General features: G+C 44.9%; 1 protein-coding gene and 1 long non-coding RNA gene across 13 annotated transcripts in view; one reads left to right on the forward strand and one right to left on the reverse strand.

Moving 5' to 3' along the window:
• The window catches only part of LOC147797978 (uncharacterized), a 76,187-nt gene extending 60,570 nt beyond the window's left edge, over positions 1-15,617 (forward strand). For 7 of the 11 annotated variants that reach the window (XR_015426758.1, XR_015426762.1, XR_015426759.1 and 4 more), the window contains 5 exons: positions 5,597-5,682; positions 5,970-6,204; positions 11,490-11,748; positions 12,366-12,427; positions 14,157-15,617. Coding sequence is in view for 1 of the 11 variants with exons in the window: in XM_087142330.1 (XP_086998456.1) it covers positions 5,597-5,682; positions 12,366-12,427; positions 14,157-14,188 (180 nt within the window). In the remaining 10 variants the exon portion in view is untranslated. The remainder of the gene's footprint in view (positions 1-5,596; positions 5,683-5,969; positions 6,205-11,489; positions 11,749-12,365; positions 12,428-14,156) is intronic. The other 4 variants (XR_015426755.1, XM_087142330.1, XR_015426754.1 and 1 more) reach the window with 3 other exon arrangements.
• Positions 1-16,465, reverse strand: part of LOC147797972 (uncharacterized) — a 224,158-nt gene that overhangs the window by 197,301 nt on the left and 10,392 nt on the right. The window lies entirely within an intron of this gene.

The raw sequence follows: 16,465 nt of genomic DNA on the forward strand, positions 1-16,465 counted from the left end.
GAAATTATAAGGTCCATTTAAGCATGCACGAGTTAGTATTAAAGTTCAAATAGTATGTAGTCCCACACAGGTACTTGCAAGCTTGTCTTTCCTGTTTGTTTGGGAAAATACACATTTTTATTGAAAAATACACATTTTGAAACCTTCAAATACACTTTTGCGATTCTAAAGGTGGCAGGTCTGCTCACTTTCCCCCAATCATGTTCAGCTTTCCAGCATGGTCCATGGTTAGACCCTAATGTTGACCCCCGTTCACTGGCTTTCAGTGCACACCTTCCCCCCGAATCATGTTTAGCTTTCCAGCATGGTCCATGGTAAGACCCTCATGTTGACCCCCGTTCACTGGCTTTCAGTGCACACCTTCCCCCCTAATCATGTTCAGCTTTCCAGCATGGTCCATGGTTACACCCTCATGTTGACCCCCGTTCACTGGCTGTCTGTGCACACCTGCCCTCCCCCCCGCTAATCATGTGTTAAGTTGTCAAGTGTTCACTGTCGCACTGACCCCTGCCGTTTATTTTGTCTTGTTAAAGTAAAGTGTACATGTACTTGAAAGCACTCTACTGCTAAAAACTGGGGCCTAGCTTCATAGACCTCTCTCACAGTGCAGTCAGTTTACTTTTCTACCATTTAAAACAATGTAACCAAATTGAGGCTGAAAGGAAAAACTGGTCTGTTCCCTTTTATCAATATGTCAAGTTACATTATTTCCAGTGGGCCAAAAGGGAACAAGACAGATATGGCAGCCTTGTCAAAAGGCCTATAGAGCTGCTTTAAAGTTGTACTTAAATTCACTACAGTAGAAATTAAAGTTTACTAACCTTTCTAATGGTAATACACTCACACAGTTCTTCATTGTTATGTCTCAGAAGAGTTGAAAAAATTTTCCATCAGAAAAACAGTAAGTGTGCCATTTGCCGTGCTTACTGCTTATGGACTCCATGAAAAGTGCGCAACATCAGTCTCTGAAATTTTATGGTTTAAAGGACTTATAAGCTGACCTGTGGACGGTCTTGCATTGAACTTTTTTTATAAATCTTTGGCTTCCTTGCCTGATTGCACACTTCCTTGTTGAGGCATTGTGGTTTCTCTGTGCACACCCTCCCCCCTCTGGAGGCATTGTGGGTTCTCTGTGCACACCCTCCCCCCTCTGGAGGCATTGTGGGTTCTCTGTGCACACCCTTCCCCCTCTGGAGGCATCATGGGTTCTCTGTGCACACCTTCCCCCCTTTGGAGGCATTGTGGGTTCTCTGTGCACACCCTCCCCCCTCTGGAGGCATTGTGGGATCTCTGTGCACACCTTCCCCCTCTGAAGGCATTGTGGGTTCTCTGTGCACACCCTCCCCCTGTGGAGGCATCGTGATTTCTCTGTGCACACCCTCCCCCTCTGAAGGCATTGTGGGTTCTCAATTCATAGACCTCTCTCACATGGCAGCCAGTTCACTTTTCTACCATTTAAAACAATGTTACCAACTTGAGGCTGGAAGGAAAAAAATAGGCTGTTCTCTTTTATCAATATGTAAAGTTACATTACTGCCAGTGGGCCAAAAGGGAACGAGACAGACATGGCAGCCTTGTTAAAAGGCCTATGGAGCTGCTTTAAAGTTGTACATGTACTTACTACAGTTGAAAAGTTTGCTAACCTTTTAAATGGTAATACGCTCACAGTTTTTCATTGTTATGTCACTGAGTTGAGCAAATTTTCCATCAGAGAAACAGTAAGTGTGCCATTTGCGGTGCTTACTGCTTATGGACTCCATGAAATGTGTGCAACATCAGTCTCTGAAATTGTGTATTCTTTAACCCTCTTATGCGGAAGTCACCCTTTGGGTCACTTGGTAAACACATCAAGCACAGCAAAGCTGTGGCGTGTTGTGCACTGCACCAAGTGTCCCTCACAGGAATATCAGATTGCACTTTTGTGCTGCCCAACAACTGTGCATTACTGTTTCGTGCATATAACTGTGCAGTAAATCAAATGCAGTGAAGAGGACTGCACAAAAGACCGTGGGTCACTTTGTGCTGGCAACCATCTGTGTACACAAACTGAACCTGTGCATGTTTGTGTTTCATGTAGAAAACACATGCAAGAGAGTGACTGTGGGCACTTGTGCATATTTGCCGTGCTTACCTGCTTACGGACTTCATGAAATGTGCGCAACATCAGTCTCTGAAATCGTGTGCTTTAAAGGACTTATAAGATGACCTGTGGACTGTCTTGCATTTAGCTTTTTTATAGATCTTTGACTTCCTTGCCTGATTGCACACATCCTGTGGAGGCATCATGGGTTCTCTGTGCACACCCTCTCCATTCTGGAGGCATCATGGGTTCTCTGTGCACACCCTCTCCATTCTGGAGGCATCATGGGTTCTCTGTGCACACCCTCTCCATTCTGGAGGCATCATGGGTTCTCTGTGCACACCCTCTCCATTCTGGAGGCATCGTGGGTTCTCTGTGCACACCCTCTCCATTCTGGAGGCATCGTTGGTTCTCTGTGCACACCCTCCGCCCTCTGAAGGCATCAGTGTTGGAGGTCTCGGTCTTGGTCTCGGCCTACAAGAGTCTCGGTCTCGGGAGGGTTGGTCTCAGTCTTGGTCTCGGTCTTAGATGCCGAGGTCTCGGGTCTCCCACCCGAGACCTGCCGAGACCATGACAGAATTGCAGAAAATATGCGACAACAATTCACGCTCAGCCGCGGCAAAATCACGTACGCAGATCGTACGGTACATACAGCACACATACTGTATGTATACAGCAGTGCTGCTTGCAGCGCAAGTTTACCTCCGAATGAGTCTAGTTCCGAACTGCACGCAATGCCGCATGTATGCTTGGAACATGTACGACATGGTATTCACGATAAAGAATGAAATCAAAGCTGGAATGGAGACTAATGCATATTCTCTGCCCGGAGCACTGGTACCCTGCATGCAGTACCTCTTTCATTTCACTGGTACACATACGTCAGTTGTGTGTATGCAATGCATACATGTACATGTACACACTGTACTATGCACATGACACGCCGGGCTGCACGCACGCCACGCATAGCACATAACACTTGGCCGGCCGACAGAACTCGTTCTCATGCCAATTGTATAAATAGAGGAGAGTGCATTCATCTTAATGACCCTTTTACACAGTTGATGAGTCAGGTACCATTTGGATAGTACAATTCTTTGTTAGAAACTTAAATTGTGGTCGTCTTTTGTCTTTCTTCACTCTTGTTCCAAACAAAGTGTCAGGAAAGTATTCTTACGGTAGAATGTTTACACATCAGTGAGGAAACTTGGATTGGTAAAATCCTGATTTTTATGTAGGCTACATGTACATGTACTTTTAATGGGGAACTGCCCACGATGTTGTGTGACCCTACTAACGTGTCCATTGATCATTACAGAGAATAACTCATAAACTGAACTCATGCACACCTTTTGGCATAGTCCGAGCAACTCAGACCCCACGTTTTGCCTTTTTAAACATTTGGACATGGCCCACCCACGTTAATTTTTCTATACATATGGAACACAAAAACTCTGTACATGTACATGTTTAATATACAATTATGCCGTATACTCTATACAAAATTCTGTAGCATCGGCAGTCCATGCCTTCATGGTCAAAATAACTGTGTGCTGTTTTTTCCCAGAGTTCAAATAAAACTCTTTCATGGAATATGGAATATGTTGTGTGCTTTACATGTAAAATCTGCACTTAATTTTGCTGTTTAATGCCAATTGTCCACCACGTTTACCATTAATGAACTACATGTAGGCCTATATATTGTATATGTTGTGCAAGGTCTCGGTCTCGGTCATCTTGGTCTCGGTCTCAAACTGCAAAAGTCTCGGTCTTGAAAGAGCTGGTCTCGGTCTTGGTCTCGGTCTCGAATGCCTTGGTCTCGGTCTCGTACATAAAGGTCTCGACTACAACACTGGAAGGCATCGTGGGTTCTCTGTGCACACCCTCCCCCTTCTGGAGGCATCGTGGGTTCTCTGTGCACACCCTCCCCCCTCTGGAGGCATCGTGGGTTCTCTGTGCACACCCTCCGCCCTATGGAGGCATCGTGGGTTCTCTGTGCACACCCTCCGCCCTATGGAGGCATCGTGGGTTCTCTGTGCACACCCTCCCCCCTGTGGAGGCATCGTGGGTTCTCTGCGCACCCTCCGCCCTCTGGAGGCATTGTGGGTTCTCTGTGCACACCCTCCCCCCTGTGGAGGCAGCGTGGGTTCTCTGTGCACACCCCCCGCCCTATGGAGGCATCGTGGGTTCTCTGCGTACCCTCCGCCCTCTGGAGGCATCATGGGTTCTCTGTGCACACCCTCCCCCCTGTGGAGGCATCGTGGGTTCTCTGTGCACACCCTCCCCCATTTTGAGGCATCATGGGTTCTCTGTGCACACCCTCCCCCCTTTGGAGGCATCGTGGGTTCGCTGCACACCCTCCGCCCTCTGGAGGCATCATGGGTTCTCTGTGCACACCCTCCCCCCTCTGGAGGCATCGTGGGTTCTCTGTGCACACCCTCCCCTCTCTGAAGGCATTGTAGGTTCTCTGTGCACACCCTCCCCCCTCTGGAGGCATCGTGGGTTCTCTGTGCACACCCTCCCCCCTGTGGAGGCATCGTGGGTTCTCTGTGCACACCCTCCCCCCTCTGGAGGCATCATGGGTTCTCTCAATCTCTGTGCACACCCTCCCCCCTGTGGAGGCACCGTGGGGTGTCTGTGCGCTCCCTCCCCCCTCTGGAGGCATCGTGGGTTCTCTGTGCACACCCTCCCCCCTCTGGAGGCATCGTGGGTTCTCTGTGCACACCCTCCCCCCTCTGGAGGCATCATGGGTTCTCTGTGCACACCCTCCCCCCTGTGGAGGCACCTTGGGTTCTCTGTGCACGCCCTCCCCCCTCTGAAGGCATCGTGGGTTCTCTGTGCACACCCTCCCCCCTGTGGAGGCATCATGGGTTCTCTGTGCACACCCTCCCCCTTCTGGAGGCATCGTGGGTTCTCTGTGCACACCCTCCCCCTCTGGAGGCATTGTGGGTTCTCTGTGCACACCCTCCCCCCTCTGGAGGCATCGTGGGTTCTCTGTGCACACCCTCCCCCTCTGGAGGCATTGTGGGTTCTCTGTGCACACCCTCCCCCCTGTGGAGGCATCATGGGTTCTCTGTGCACACCCTTCCCCCTCTGAAGGCATCCTGGGTTCTCTGTGCACACCCTCCCCCCTCTGGAGGCATCGTGGGTTCTCTGTGGACCTTCCCCCTTCTGGAGGCATCATGGGTTCTCTGTGCACACCCTCCCCCCTCTGGAGGCATCGGGGGGGGGTAATTCATTGTTCTCTACAATTTGCTGGATTGTGCTTCACTATCAATGAGTCCATCCTTCATGAAACTTTTGATCCTGTTCCTATCCCTGTTAAAAATAGAAGTGGCACAGTCTTTCCTTTCTTATTCTTTTCTTTTCTAATCTTTCCTCTTTTCTTTCTACCGTACATCATTTGGCTGACATCTATCAAAGCACTTAACCATCGTCATCACTCAAACTTGTCTTAGGTGTAACCACCTACATGTAATCACAGATTTTCACCTTTCTTTTTCTTTTTCCCGCCAGAGTTCACTGTTTTGTCTTCCATATTTCCTTTCACCGGCAAACCATCTCAAGAATGACCGTCCAGGTGTTCTGACCTATATGTTGATGTAAGTATCCCATTCAAATGGCCTGAATAGCTCCATCTAATATGCTGTTTTTATAGAAAGGGTGAAATGTCCTGTTCGTGGACACAGGCACAAACCAGTTGAACTTGAGCCTCTAACCATCCAGACTTGAGTGACCAATCCTAGCTCTGAGCAGTTACATTGAGGGATCTTGAGCCTCTAGTCATGCTACTTGAGTGACCAATTGTACAGTACAGGTCAGAGTTTTAGCTGTCACTGTAACATGATAAGTGATGAACCTGACACGCTGTTCAATACACGCTTTGCAGGTTTTACCTTGCATTGCTGGTCCAATGCATGACAAGCCTGACCCCAGACCTCATCTCGGCAGGGCTTGTGACCGCAGACAGCAGAGGTGATTGACAACAGTTAACCACACGCAGAGCGGTTGCTCCAGCTTTGTGCATGTACATGTACACTGTATGGCAGCGCATTGAATAAGTGAAATCACGTACATGTAGCGCCTGGCTGACAAGACGACCGTCTTAAAGTATCGGAATACATGTATGTATGATACAGCCTTTTTCTTTTAGTTTTGGATTGCGAAGTTGTTCAGTCGGATTACATCTGAAAAATGCCCTATTTCATTGAAGATGGCCAATAGTGCACTGTGTGTGTTTAGATACTACAAAACTTTTTCCCCAGTGTAAGCTTTGAATTTTAAACTCGTCCAATGGACTGGAGTGACGACAATACTTTTCCTGCTGATTCTGATGCAAGATCGGTTTTAAGCAATTCCTGATTGCGCGAGAAACTTTTTTCACAGATAAACAGTAACCACAAAAGAAATCCATTCCTCAGCTAGAACTCTAATAACAAGCTGATTTTACAATGAAGTATTTCTTAATTTATGGAATTCCTGTATCAGAATTTCAGTAAATTTGCGTAAATTTTAATTTGAATTTTTCATTTGCTGCGATGCCAATAACAGATGTTCTGCTGTAACCGTGCTACGATCATGCCACTACCAAGCAATCATGAAGCTACAACCACTCCAGTGCTTTCATCCCAACCACCAATCATCAATCGAAATGAGTGTATTGCATATATTCATTTCAATACAGCGACAACAAAGCTACAGCCCTTTCGCATCACATACATACATATTTATGAAGTTATGGATAGGGAGACTCTCTCTGGGTGCAAGCTGGGTATGGTCATGAATAATACAACATATGACGTAACATGAATAAAACATGTACTATACAGGTAGGCTCCTGTACCTGACTTGCGCCTGTCTGTACTCCACATGCACTGATTAGAGTCTCCTCCAGACCAGTCAAAGGCGTAGTTTTGTTCCTTTAATGACCCTTGGCCAGAATACCGGGTTTCCGACAGTGCAGCAAGGTCAACATGGTATCTTGCTAGCTCTCTGTCGACAATAGCAGTTTTCTGTTCTAGCTGCTCGTTGATAGCACAGTCAAGTAAGGTCCGCACATTCCAGCTGGAAAAGACTTTCGAAGCAGTTCACTCTTTTGATCGCGGTAACGGAGCCCCGCCAGATGTGATAGTCTGGCAAGGGTTAAAACGAGCAGGCTTTGTGTACCCCACCAGGGGCATCCTCTGAATGAGGCATGCAGTGCTATCTCTAAAAACAGCTGCCTGGTCGCACAGACAGGACCGAGCGCCGCCTCTGCTTGTGGTTGATGAGCACAGAACCATCACGTCTGGGCTACCCATGTGCAGGAGTGTAGCTAACAGCTTCCAGCTGATGAAGCCTGCTGTCATCGCCTTCCTCACTGTCACCGTGGGACTTCCTCTGCTGACTTGGCAAAATGTTTGACGCCAGTGCAGAAGTCAGTTACCGTGAGGCCCTCTTGGCGTTCCCAGTGGGACCCAGATGGAAAGGCGGCTGCCAGTATGACCTGGCACTGGTGCTACTGCAGAGGATGCTGGAAGGGAGCCTAAATACGTCCTCCACCATTTTAAGGGGCCCAGCCCTCGCGGTGACTTTCGCCTTCTGGTCAGCGTGTAGACCGACGCCTAGAGCCAAATTGTGAAATTAATCAACAAATCCACCATTCCCGCTGCCGAATGGTTTCGGTGGGTTGCCGTGGCTAACGGGCCTCACCAGCTCGGGTTCGGAATCAGTGTTTTCCTTCTAGGTGAGCTGCCTTCCAAGGCTTACGTGCCCCACCTGCTCGGAGCAATCTGGTTTTGAGGCGCAAGAAACCCGCCTTCACACCTCTGCCATCAGTTTTAAACAGGGTCGGCACAAGAAGCCAAGCAGAAGGAGTTTGATCAGGAGAGGCTTTTTGAGACGCAGGCTGTATGGGAAACTTCATGGGTAGGAGGATAGCTCATTTTCCTCCTACCATCCCGACCATCCTAATCCTTTGACCCCAACTGTAGGACACATATGACGTAACATAAATAAAACATGTACTATACAGGTAGGCTCCTGTACCTGACTTGCTCTGTTTGTTCTCCACATGCGCCCACAATTTCATACTTACTATTTCTTTTTCTCAAATGTACCTGACTTGCACCCGTTTGTTCTTTACAAGGGCCCACAATTTCATACTTGGTATTTCTTTTTCTTAAATGTACCTAACTTGCACCCATATATACTCCACATGCACCCATTATTTCATACTTAGGTTTTTTAAATTGTGGGCACATGTGGAGTACAAACAGGCGCAAAATATCAGGCACATTTTGATAAAAAATATTAAGCATGAAACTGTGAGCGTGTGTGGAGTACAAACGGGCGCAAGTCAGGTATATGTATGTGGTAGTGGTCCTTCGGATTCAAAGAAGACGTCATCGTTTTATAGCAACTCGAACTCAAAGGTGGCTGCGCAATCTGAAGCTGGATGCGCAAAGTTTGGGACAGTGGGGGCACCGCAAGTCAGTCATTGTCATCAGCCGGCTGTCTCGCTGGTGGCATTTTTCCCTCGCTACAATCACATTTTGTTGACAGGACTCCTGGAACCTGGAGCTGGCTTTGTGCACAAGCGATTGCCATAGTGGGCTGTTGCTGGTTCGAGACTCAAGGTCCTTAGGGTGTATGTCGCACATCTGAAGGTTATATTTGACACAGCCTTTGAGCCTCTTCTTGGGCCGGCCCTGCTTCGTTTGCCACACACCAATTCACCGTACAGCAGGTGTCTTGGCATCCAGTGCTCCTCCCGTGATGAATTTTCTTTTCGTTTTCGTTTTGCTTTCACTGTTATTATTCTAGGAGGTTATTTTCTTATTCTATTCTATTCTATTCTATTAGGATGAGTCTGTCAACTGCGCTGAGCTGATCAGACTTGAAGGGGCAAGGCATTTGCTTAGAGTTCCTTTTCTAACCCCCTCCCTCATACAATGGTGGGCAGTGCTGTCCTAAAGAGGCTGCCGGGTTGCCCTAGGTGCTGCCGACCTCTCCTGGTTGCACTCAAGTTTAGGAGGAAAGTGACCACTCTCCCAAAGGCCGCCTACGTGCAGGTTTGTGACTGACAACTGCCAGTACTCACCAAACAACTGTTGCCACCGCCACTCGCCCATTGCCGCAAGACTTTGAAAGGGACGACAGATCAATGATGAGTTGCATAACGGACCTGTGTGTGAGTGTTTTATAGTGGGAGAATCATTGCACAGGGGTCGTCCCACTCTCTCGACCTGGTGAGTCTTTGTCAAATGGCACAATGAACCGTTACAATTGGAGATCGCCTGCCAGGCTGAAGTGGATGACCAGGACTTACTACATGTCCCGTCCGTGCTCTAACCCACTCCAAAGCGCTTGCTGACACCACCTTCACGACCGTTGGATCCACTGTTGATCTTATCCGCTCGTTCTGCTGGGAAACAGTCTTCACATGCAAAGACTGATATATCCTTTAAAACTAACTTTGCCAGGGGTGTGACTGCTGTCACATACAAACAGCTACGGGAATAGCTAGACTTCCAACTAATAAGGTTAACAAGCTCTATCTGCACAGGTTTATGATCAGAGTTGTCCCTCTCCTAGGCAGCCTGCCAACCTAGGCTAACAAGTACTACCTACCCGGGTTGGAAATAACATTGCCCCTCTCCTAGGCAGCCTGCCAACCTAGGCTAACGAGTTCTACCTACCCGGGTTGGAAATAACAATGTCCCTCTCCTAGGCAGCCTGCCAACCTAGGCTAACGAGTTCTACCTACCCGGGTTGGAAATAACAATGTCCCTCTCCTAGGCAGCCTGCCAACCTAGGCTAACGAGTACTACCTACGCGGGTTGGAAATAACATTGTCCCTCTCCTAGGCAGACCGCCAACCTAGGCTAACGAGTACTACCTACGCGGGTTGGAAATAACATTGTCCCTCTCCTAGGCAGCCTGCCAACCTAGGCTAACCAGTACTTCCTACCCGGGTTGGAAATAACATTGTCCCTCTCCTAGGCAGACCGCCAACCTAGGCTAACGAGTACTACCTACCCGGGTTGGAAATAACGTTGTCCCTGTCCTAGGCAGACCGCCAACCTAGGCTAACGAGTACTACCTACCAGGGGTTGGAAATAACGTTGTCCCTGTCCTAGGTGGACTGGCAACCAAGCCTACGAGCTCCACCTACCTGAAGTACCTGCCTATAGCACCAGGAACATGCTGGCACCCTCTGACGTTCAGTAAAAACAGGTGTGAGAAGCCAGACAATAGGATTTGGTTAGGAGAGGTTAATGTTGAGACACTGTGCTATGTAATGGAATATTTTAATGGGAGAGGAGCTGCTTGCTTCTCCAGTCCACCTCAGCACATTCCAACTCATTTAGCTACATGTACATGTGTGTACAACTGTACACACATACGTGTACATAATCTGAGGAAAAGCATACCCTTGTGGCGCTGTGCATGGCAAATGCAGTATCGGCTCATGAAGCATCACATGTTTTATTCATGTGTACACTGTACGTCATATGCTGTATTATTCATGACTGTACCCGGTTTGCACCCAGATAGTGCCTCCCATGCAGATATGTACATCGCATGTGCAGATCCGACTTCCTATCATTTTGGTACGATCTTTGCCGTTTAGTTTGGTCGTAATTTTGTTACAATCAGAGCGATTTCTTTTGGTAGATTTTTCAGCTCCAAGGTCAAAAACTGATGGGAAAAATCCCCACCTCACATCGAATTTATATTCACATGATTTTGAACACACTCTGCTCTAGTATGGCGAGTATGGCAACAACTATCTATGTGTATGCTAGGATTTCTGCCATGTGGGCTGTCTTGACTAAAATTGGGCTTGTGGACCGGTGAGGTCAAACCCTGTTTATATTTTGTGGATTTCTTACAAAACAGTTTTCTCTAATTTAGGAAATGCTTTATCATAAAAACTGCTAGTTATAGTTCTCGGCTGAAAAATTGATTTCACGCGCGAATATTTTCTGTGCCTGATTCAGAAGTTTTGGAACAACTTAGACATAAACCAAAAGTGTTGCCTGCATGGCACTTTCATCGATCCTGTATGGTCAAACAAAACACTTTATCTTCCAATATGATTTGTGACGCCTGCTTCATACAAGGTAAACTACAAACCACATTTCCCTGGGATTTGAAGATAACTTGAGCTGCAGTCAAACTGAATACTTATTGTTGTGGGAAACTGGGAAAATGCCATCCGGTCATTAAAGGCCTGGCCGTTCTTGGGTTTGCTGGTAGCGTGTGCATGTTTATACTTAGTAGATTGGATTGCGGTGTCGGCATTCTCTGTTATGCAGGGTCAGCGTGTTTCGTCTGTGCGGTTATCTCCTTTTATGTCTGTTTGACTCGGTACATGCTGACAAGCATGTTTGCATGTCAGCTAAAATTCTAACCTGTACTTTAGCTCTAGTCTCAGCAGCATGAACCAGCAAGTGAATTTGAGCGTCAAATCATCCAGGCTTGATGAGTGACCAATCCTAGCTCCAGTATCAGCAACATGAACCAGCAAGTGAATTTGAGCGTCAAATCATCCAGGCTTGATGAGTGACCAATCCTAGCTCCAGTATCAGCAACATGAACCAGCAAGTGAATTTGAGCGTCAAATCATCCAGGCTTGATGAGTGACCAATCCTAGCTCTAGTCTCTGCAATATGAACCTGCAGGTAAATTTGAGACACAAACCATCCAGGCTTGACGAGTGACCAATCCTAGCTCCAGCCTCTGCAACATGAATCAGCAGGTGAACTTGAGCCTCTAATCATCCAGGCTTAAGTGACCAATCCTAGCTCTGGTCTCAGCAACATGAACCAACAGGTGAATTTGAGTCTCTAACCATCCAGGCTTGAGTGACCAATCCTAGCTCTAGTCTCAGCAACATGAACCAACAGGTGAATTTGAGCCTCTAACCATCCAGGCTTGATGAGTGACCAGTCCTAGCTCTAGTCTCAGCAACATGAACCTGCAAGTAAATTGAGCCTCTAACCATCCAGGCTTGATGAGTGACCAATCCTTGCTCTAGTCTAAGCAACATGAACCTGCAGGTGAACATGAGCTTGTAACCATCCAGGCTTGAGTGACCAATCCTAGCTGTAAGCAGTTTCATTGAGGGATCTTTACACAGCTGGGACTTGTTCTTCAAGAGTTTGGCTTTGAATACACTTCCAGTAAATATGGAGTCATGAGCTAAAGTGTCTTGTGTTTCTGGAGTCATTTGCAAAGGCACCATGGCTTGAAATTGCTGAAGATTTAACAAATTGGATTCTTCTTGTATTCGTTTCAGTGTTGTGTTTACTGTGGCCTTTCTTGGAGATGAAGTTACCTGGCTGAAGGAGCATACAGTAGGTGAGCCGTGCTTGATTCTTTTAAAACCATGAGAAATTTTATCTGCCAACTGTCCCTGTATGTTTGATGTTGTGAATAGTGATCATAGCTTCCCATGTGTTCAAGGTATAGTCCATCACTTGTCTGATCCTTTGTGCATCATGTTCCTTTGAGACAACAAAATCACTCAAAATCTAAAGAAGGTCATCTGAGAACAAACCTGATGAAGTTTCAGCGCAATGAGTACTGTCTTGTGAGAAAAATGATATCTAGGAATTGGACTTCAGATCAAAGGTTGCTGAGTCATGTTTGAATTATGCTGGAATTTCAGCCCCAAGGACAAATTCTCCCATTCACTCAAATGCAGCTATGCAATATCACAAACTGAACCAATGAGTTATAGTAACTGATACGCGCATTTGTCGTGTGAAGGCTTGTGCATTTCCAATGGCAATTTTCCAAAAATGTGTCCCCCGATGCATCATCAGAAATGGCCTTCTTTAATTATTTTCTTCAAAATGACAACTCCCCAGAAAGAATAACTTCACAGGGGGTTTAGTTCCACAGCCATCTATCAACCAAGTGTGTTTTTCAACAATAATTTCATCAGTTCCTTTTTTGGCTAATTGCGAATGATGGACTGCACCTTTAAAAGAAATGTGTAACACTTCACTTCAGGGAGGCAGAGGTTTGACAAGAAGATTCCTAAAAACTAACTAAATTTGAAAATATTTGATTTAAAGCACTGACTTTAATCGTGATTCAAATGACTCATTCAAGAAAATTATGCTGCCTGTTTCATGAATACTTCAGGAATTTTTTTGTTTGAAATTTTAAATGAAGAATTGGCTGAATGTTAACATTTTGATTCCTCTAAATAAACTTTAATTTAGCTCATGGCGGTAACAGGCCCATATATAATTATTCTCTATTATGTGCCCACTGGCCTTTAATCGCAAAATGGCCATTTTGGATTGTGTTCCCTGAATCCACTTCATTTACCATCCACTCTAAAATCAAAAGGAGCCTGACTATTCTGCTTCATCTGCCGTATAACCACAGTTCCCTTTTTTTTCATTTAGAAAATCAGGTTGACTTAACTTTGATTTGCTGAGGCCAATTGTGATGAAATCTTCATTGTACATGCATGATATAACATATATGCTTTCCATAAGAATGGACATTGATGGATGTTACAGTATCTCCCAGGATTCCCATAGTCAATAGGTTGCCTTCAGTAAAACAGTTGAAAAGTCAGTACAAATAAAGAAACCTGAAGCTTTGCATTGAATCTTTCAAATATGGATGGCCCAAAGCAAGATTGGATATGGCTGTAGTTTGAGAGTAAAAAAGGACTGGCTGGTAACAAGACTATGAAAACCAAGAAATCAGAGACTAGTCATAAGACTAAAATGCACTTTGCAGAATGTCAGATGACAAACTTTACATGCAGCTTCCATAGCAGTCCTTTTCTATACATTGGTCTGTGATAAGGAGTGTTTTGGGTAATTCTATATGTGGTTAATTCGAGAACAAAATGCTTTGGACACTTCCAACATATGAGTTATAAGAAATTTCAAAAATCTGCTTCACATACAAAAATCTGACTTTTGCTTAAAAGGATGATTTTTAACAACCCTGCCAATTTGGTTGTTATCCATATTGCCGAGAATCTTGCTCTTTTTTCAAAGGATTTAATGTAACATAATGCCCTAAAGAGACTCATGACATTTTTTTCTCACCTATGCAGGCAAAGGAACATTAGTGAGCCAATCAGGGTGAAGTGGTTCCTGTCTACCGTGGTCCTTGGAGGGGCTTCACCTCACAGACTTGGCCAGTACAAACAGGGTGCTGCAAAGCAGTGATTCCTGTCTACCGTGGTCCTTGGAGGGGCTTCACCTCACAGACTTGGCCAGTACAAACAGGGTGCTCCAAAGCAGTGATTCCTGTCTACCGTGGTCCTTGGAGGGGCTTCACCTCACAGACTTGGCCAGTACAAACAGGGTGCTGCAAAGCTCAAATATTAAGTTTGCAAAAAAGTATCCAGCGTTGTCCTAACATACGTGTAGCAAACAGGATTTCAGGCTTGCAATGTAGACATTTTTAGTCAAAGGAAAAAGCAAATTTGGCCGGACATCTTTGGTATCGAGGGTGTATATTTGTCTCTAGAAAAAGAAATAATCTTATTTTAAAGCGTAGCTGCAATGCAATATGTTTGAAAACATTTTTTAAAAAAACTTTATAAGCTTGTTCGGTGTGTTTTTACATACATATATACATGTATATTGAAAAGTGCACCTTTTTAATACTTTAAATTATCCAAGCTTTCCTGGACAACAGAGGGCGCTATTGCTATGAAGTCCAGTCTAATAAAGGGTCTGATGAAGAATTTAATGCTTATTGCCATGAACAAAAAACAACAATGAATCAGTAAAAAGGAGAAATTTGTGTCCAGCAAAATCTACAAAAATGAACTTGAGGATTTCGTTTTAGCAGAATTCCCGTCCAACATTGAAGCTTTCTTCCTGGAATGATATATCACACTTTTACTATGAATATGGAAATGCTCATTTGCATAAAACCTAAAAGACAGTAAATTACCCTTTGAAATACTGAAAGAAAAGCCAGAAATCAGGTGAATTGAGAAAAAGAGGATGCATTTGGAAGGTTTGTATTCAAACAAATTGATTGCAGCTACCCTTCAAGTTGGTTTCCAAACATGATCATTTAGTTTACCAAATAATCAGTATTTTGCATTCTATGCATTAGATAGACTAAATCTGTCAAAAAAGTTATGTCTTTAGCTGCAAAATGTCGATAGATTAGAACTCTTTGAAATCTTGAAGCTTGAAAAAAGCTGGGCCGGTATTTAATTTTTTTTTCTTCTCTTGATTGTGGATTTTTTTTTCAAATTGCAAAAGCAGGTATTGTAAATTCCTGATATTCCAAGTTACCAATAGCTGGAACAAGAGGCTTGTTACTGCCAAATTTTTCAGAGATGCCTCTGATTGAAAGAAATTTCCATGTTCACCGGATCTTAAAGTGATTTTAATTTACACCAGTTGATTTTTTCTGACAGATACATGTACATAATATTAAAATGAATAATTTGAAGCAGTCAGTATAGAAGTGCTTACACTTGATTGACGTATGAATTTATATTAAACTGAATACATCAAATTGGGTACTTATCAGTCCGTTTCTACCCTCATTGGTACGCTGTCTCTGCTGTGTGTTTGCATATTCAAATTTTGTTTATTTAAATATATGCAGATTAGCTATGTCCTCTGACCTTTTTTGAAATTGCGCAATCCTAACCTTTAAATATTAGTTCCGAAATGATTTATATCAAGAGGCAATTGGCCTGGTGGTTAGCTAGCTGGCTGCCAGGCCAGGGGATCCCGGTTCAAATCCTGGGGTCCCCGGGAAAAGGAGGTTTTTTTTTTTTTTTTTTTATATATACTAAGTTTTTTAACAAAATTGTGCATGCCCACCTGGGATTGAACCCAGGTCCTTGTGCATTGCAGTTAGGGTCCTTAACCGCTGTGCCACGGCACTTTCTTGAAGAAATGTGTTCGTTTCTAAATATTAAACCTTCCATTGTTTGGACTTAGAATATTTTTCAGCCAGACTCTGTACTGGAGATAGGCAAGGGTGGAAGGCCTAGGGGCTGGAAGTCTGAGAGCTGATAGGAAGGGTAGAGTGGATGGCTGAGGGCTTGGGACTATCAGTATTAGAGGCCTAAGGATCCCATGGGGTTGAAGGACATAGCTTCTTAATGTTCCATATTGCTCAGTGGGTTTATTGGAGCCCTTATAGGATGAAGACTAAAAGGCTCGAAGAGGAAACTTTATATAAGGAGCTTGGAAGATGTTTAAGACTGGCAGGGCTTAGAATGGGGCTGCTGTGTAAAATCTAAAGATAGGAAACAGATGTAACTCTGGCAGTGTAAAATGGTTGATATTGGGGGAATGTGCTCAGAGGCAAAGTACATGTACTACACATTCACAAATATAATTCAACAAAACAGTTCTGTTAGTTTCAACATTTATTCCATTA

This window comes from Acanthaster planci, linkage group LG10 (assembly GCF_054643075.1).
Source record: "Acanthaster planci isolate LZ-2023a linkage group LG10, COTS_SCS, whole genome shotgun sequence".
NCBI classification, from domain to species: Eukaryota; Metazoa; Echinodermata; class Asteroidea; order Valvatida; family Acanthasteridae; genus Acanthaster; species Acanthaster planci.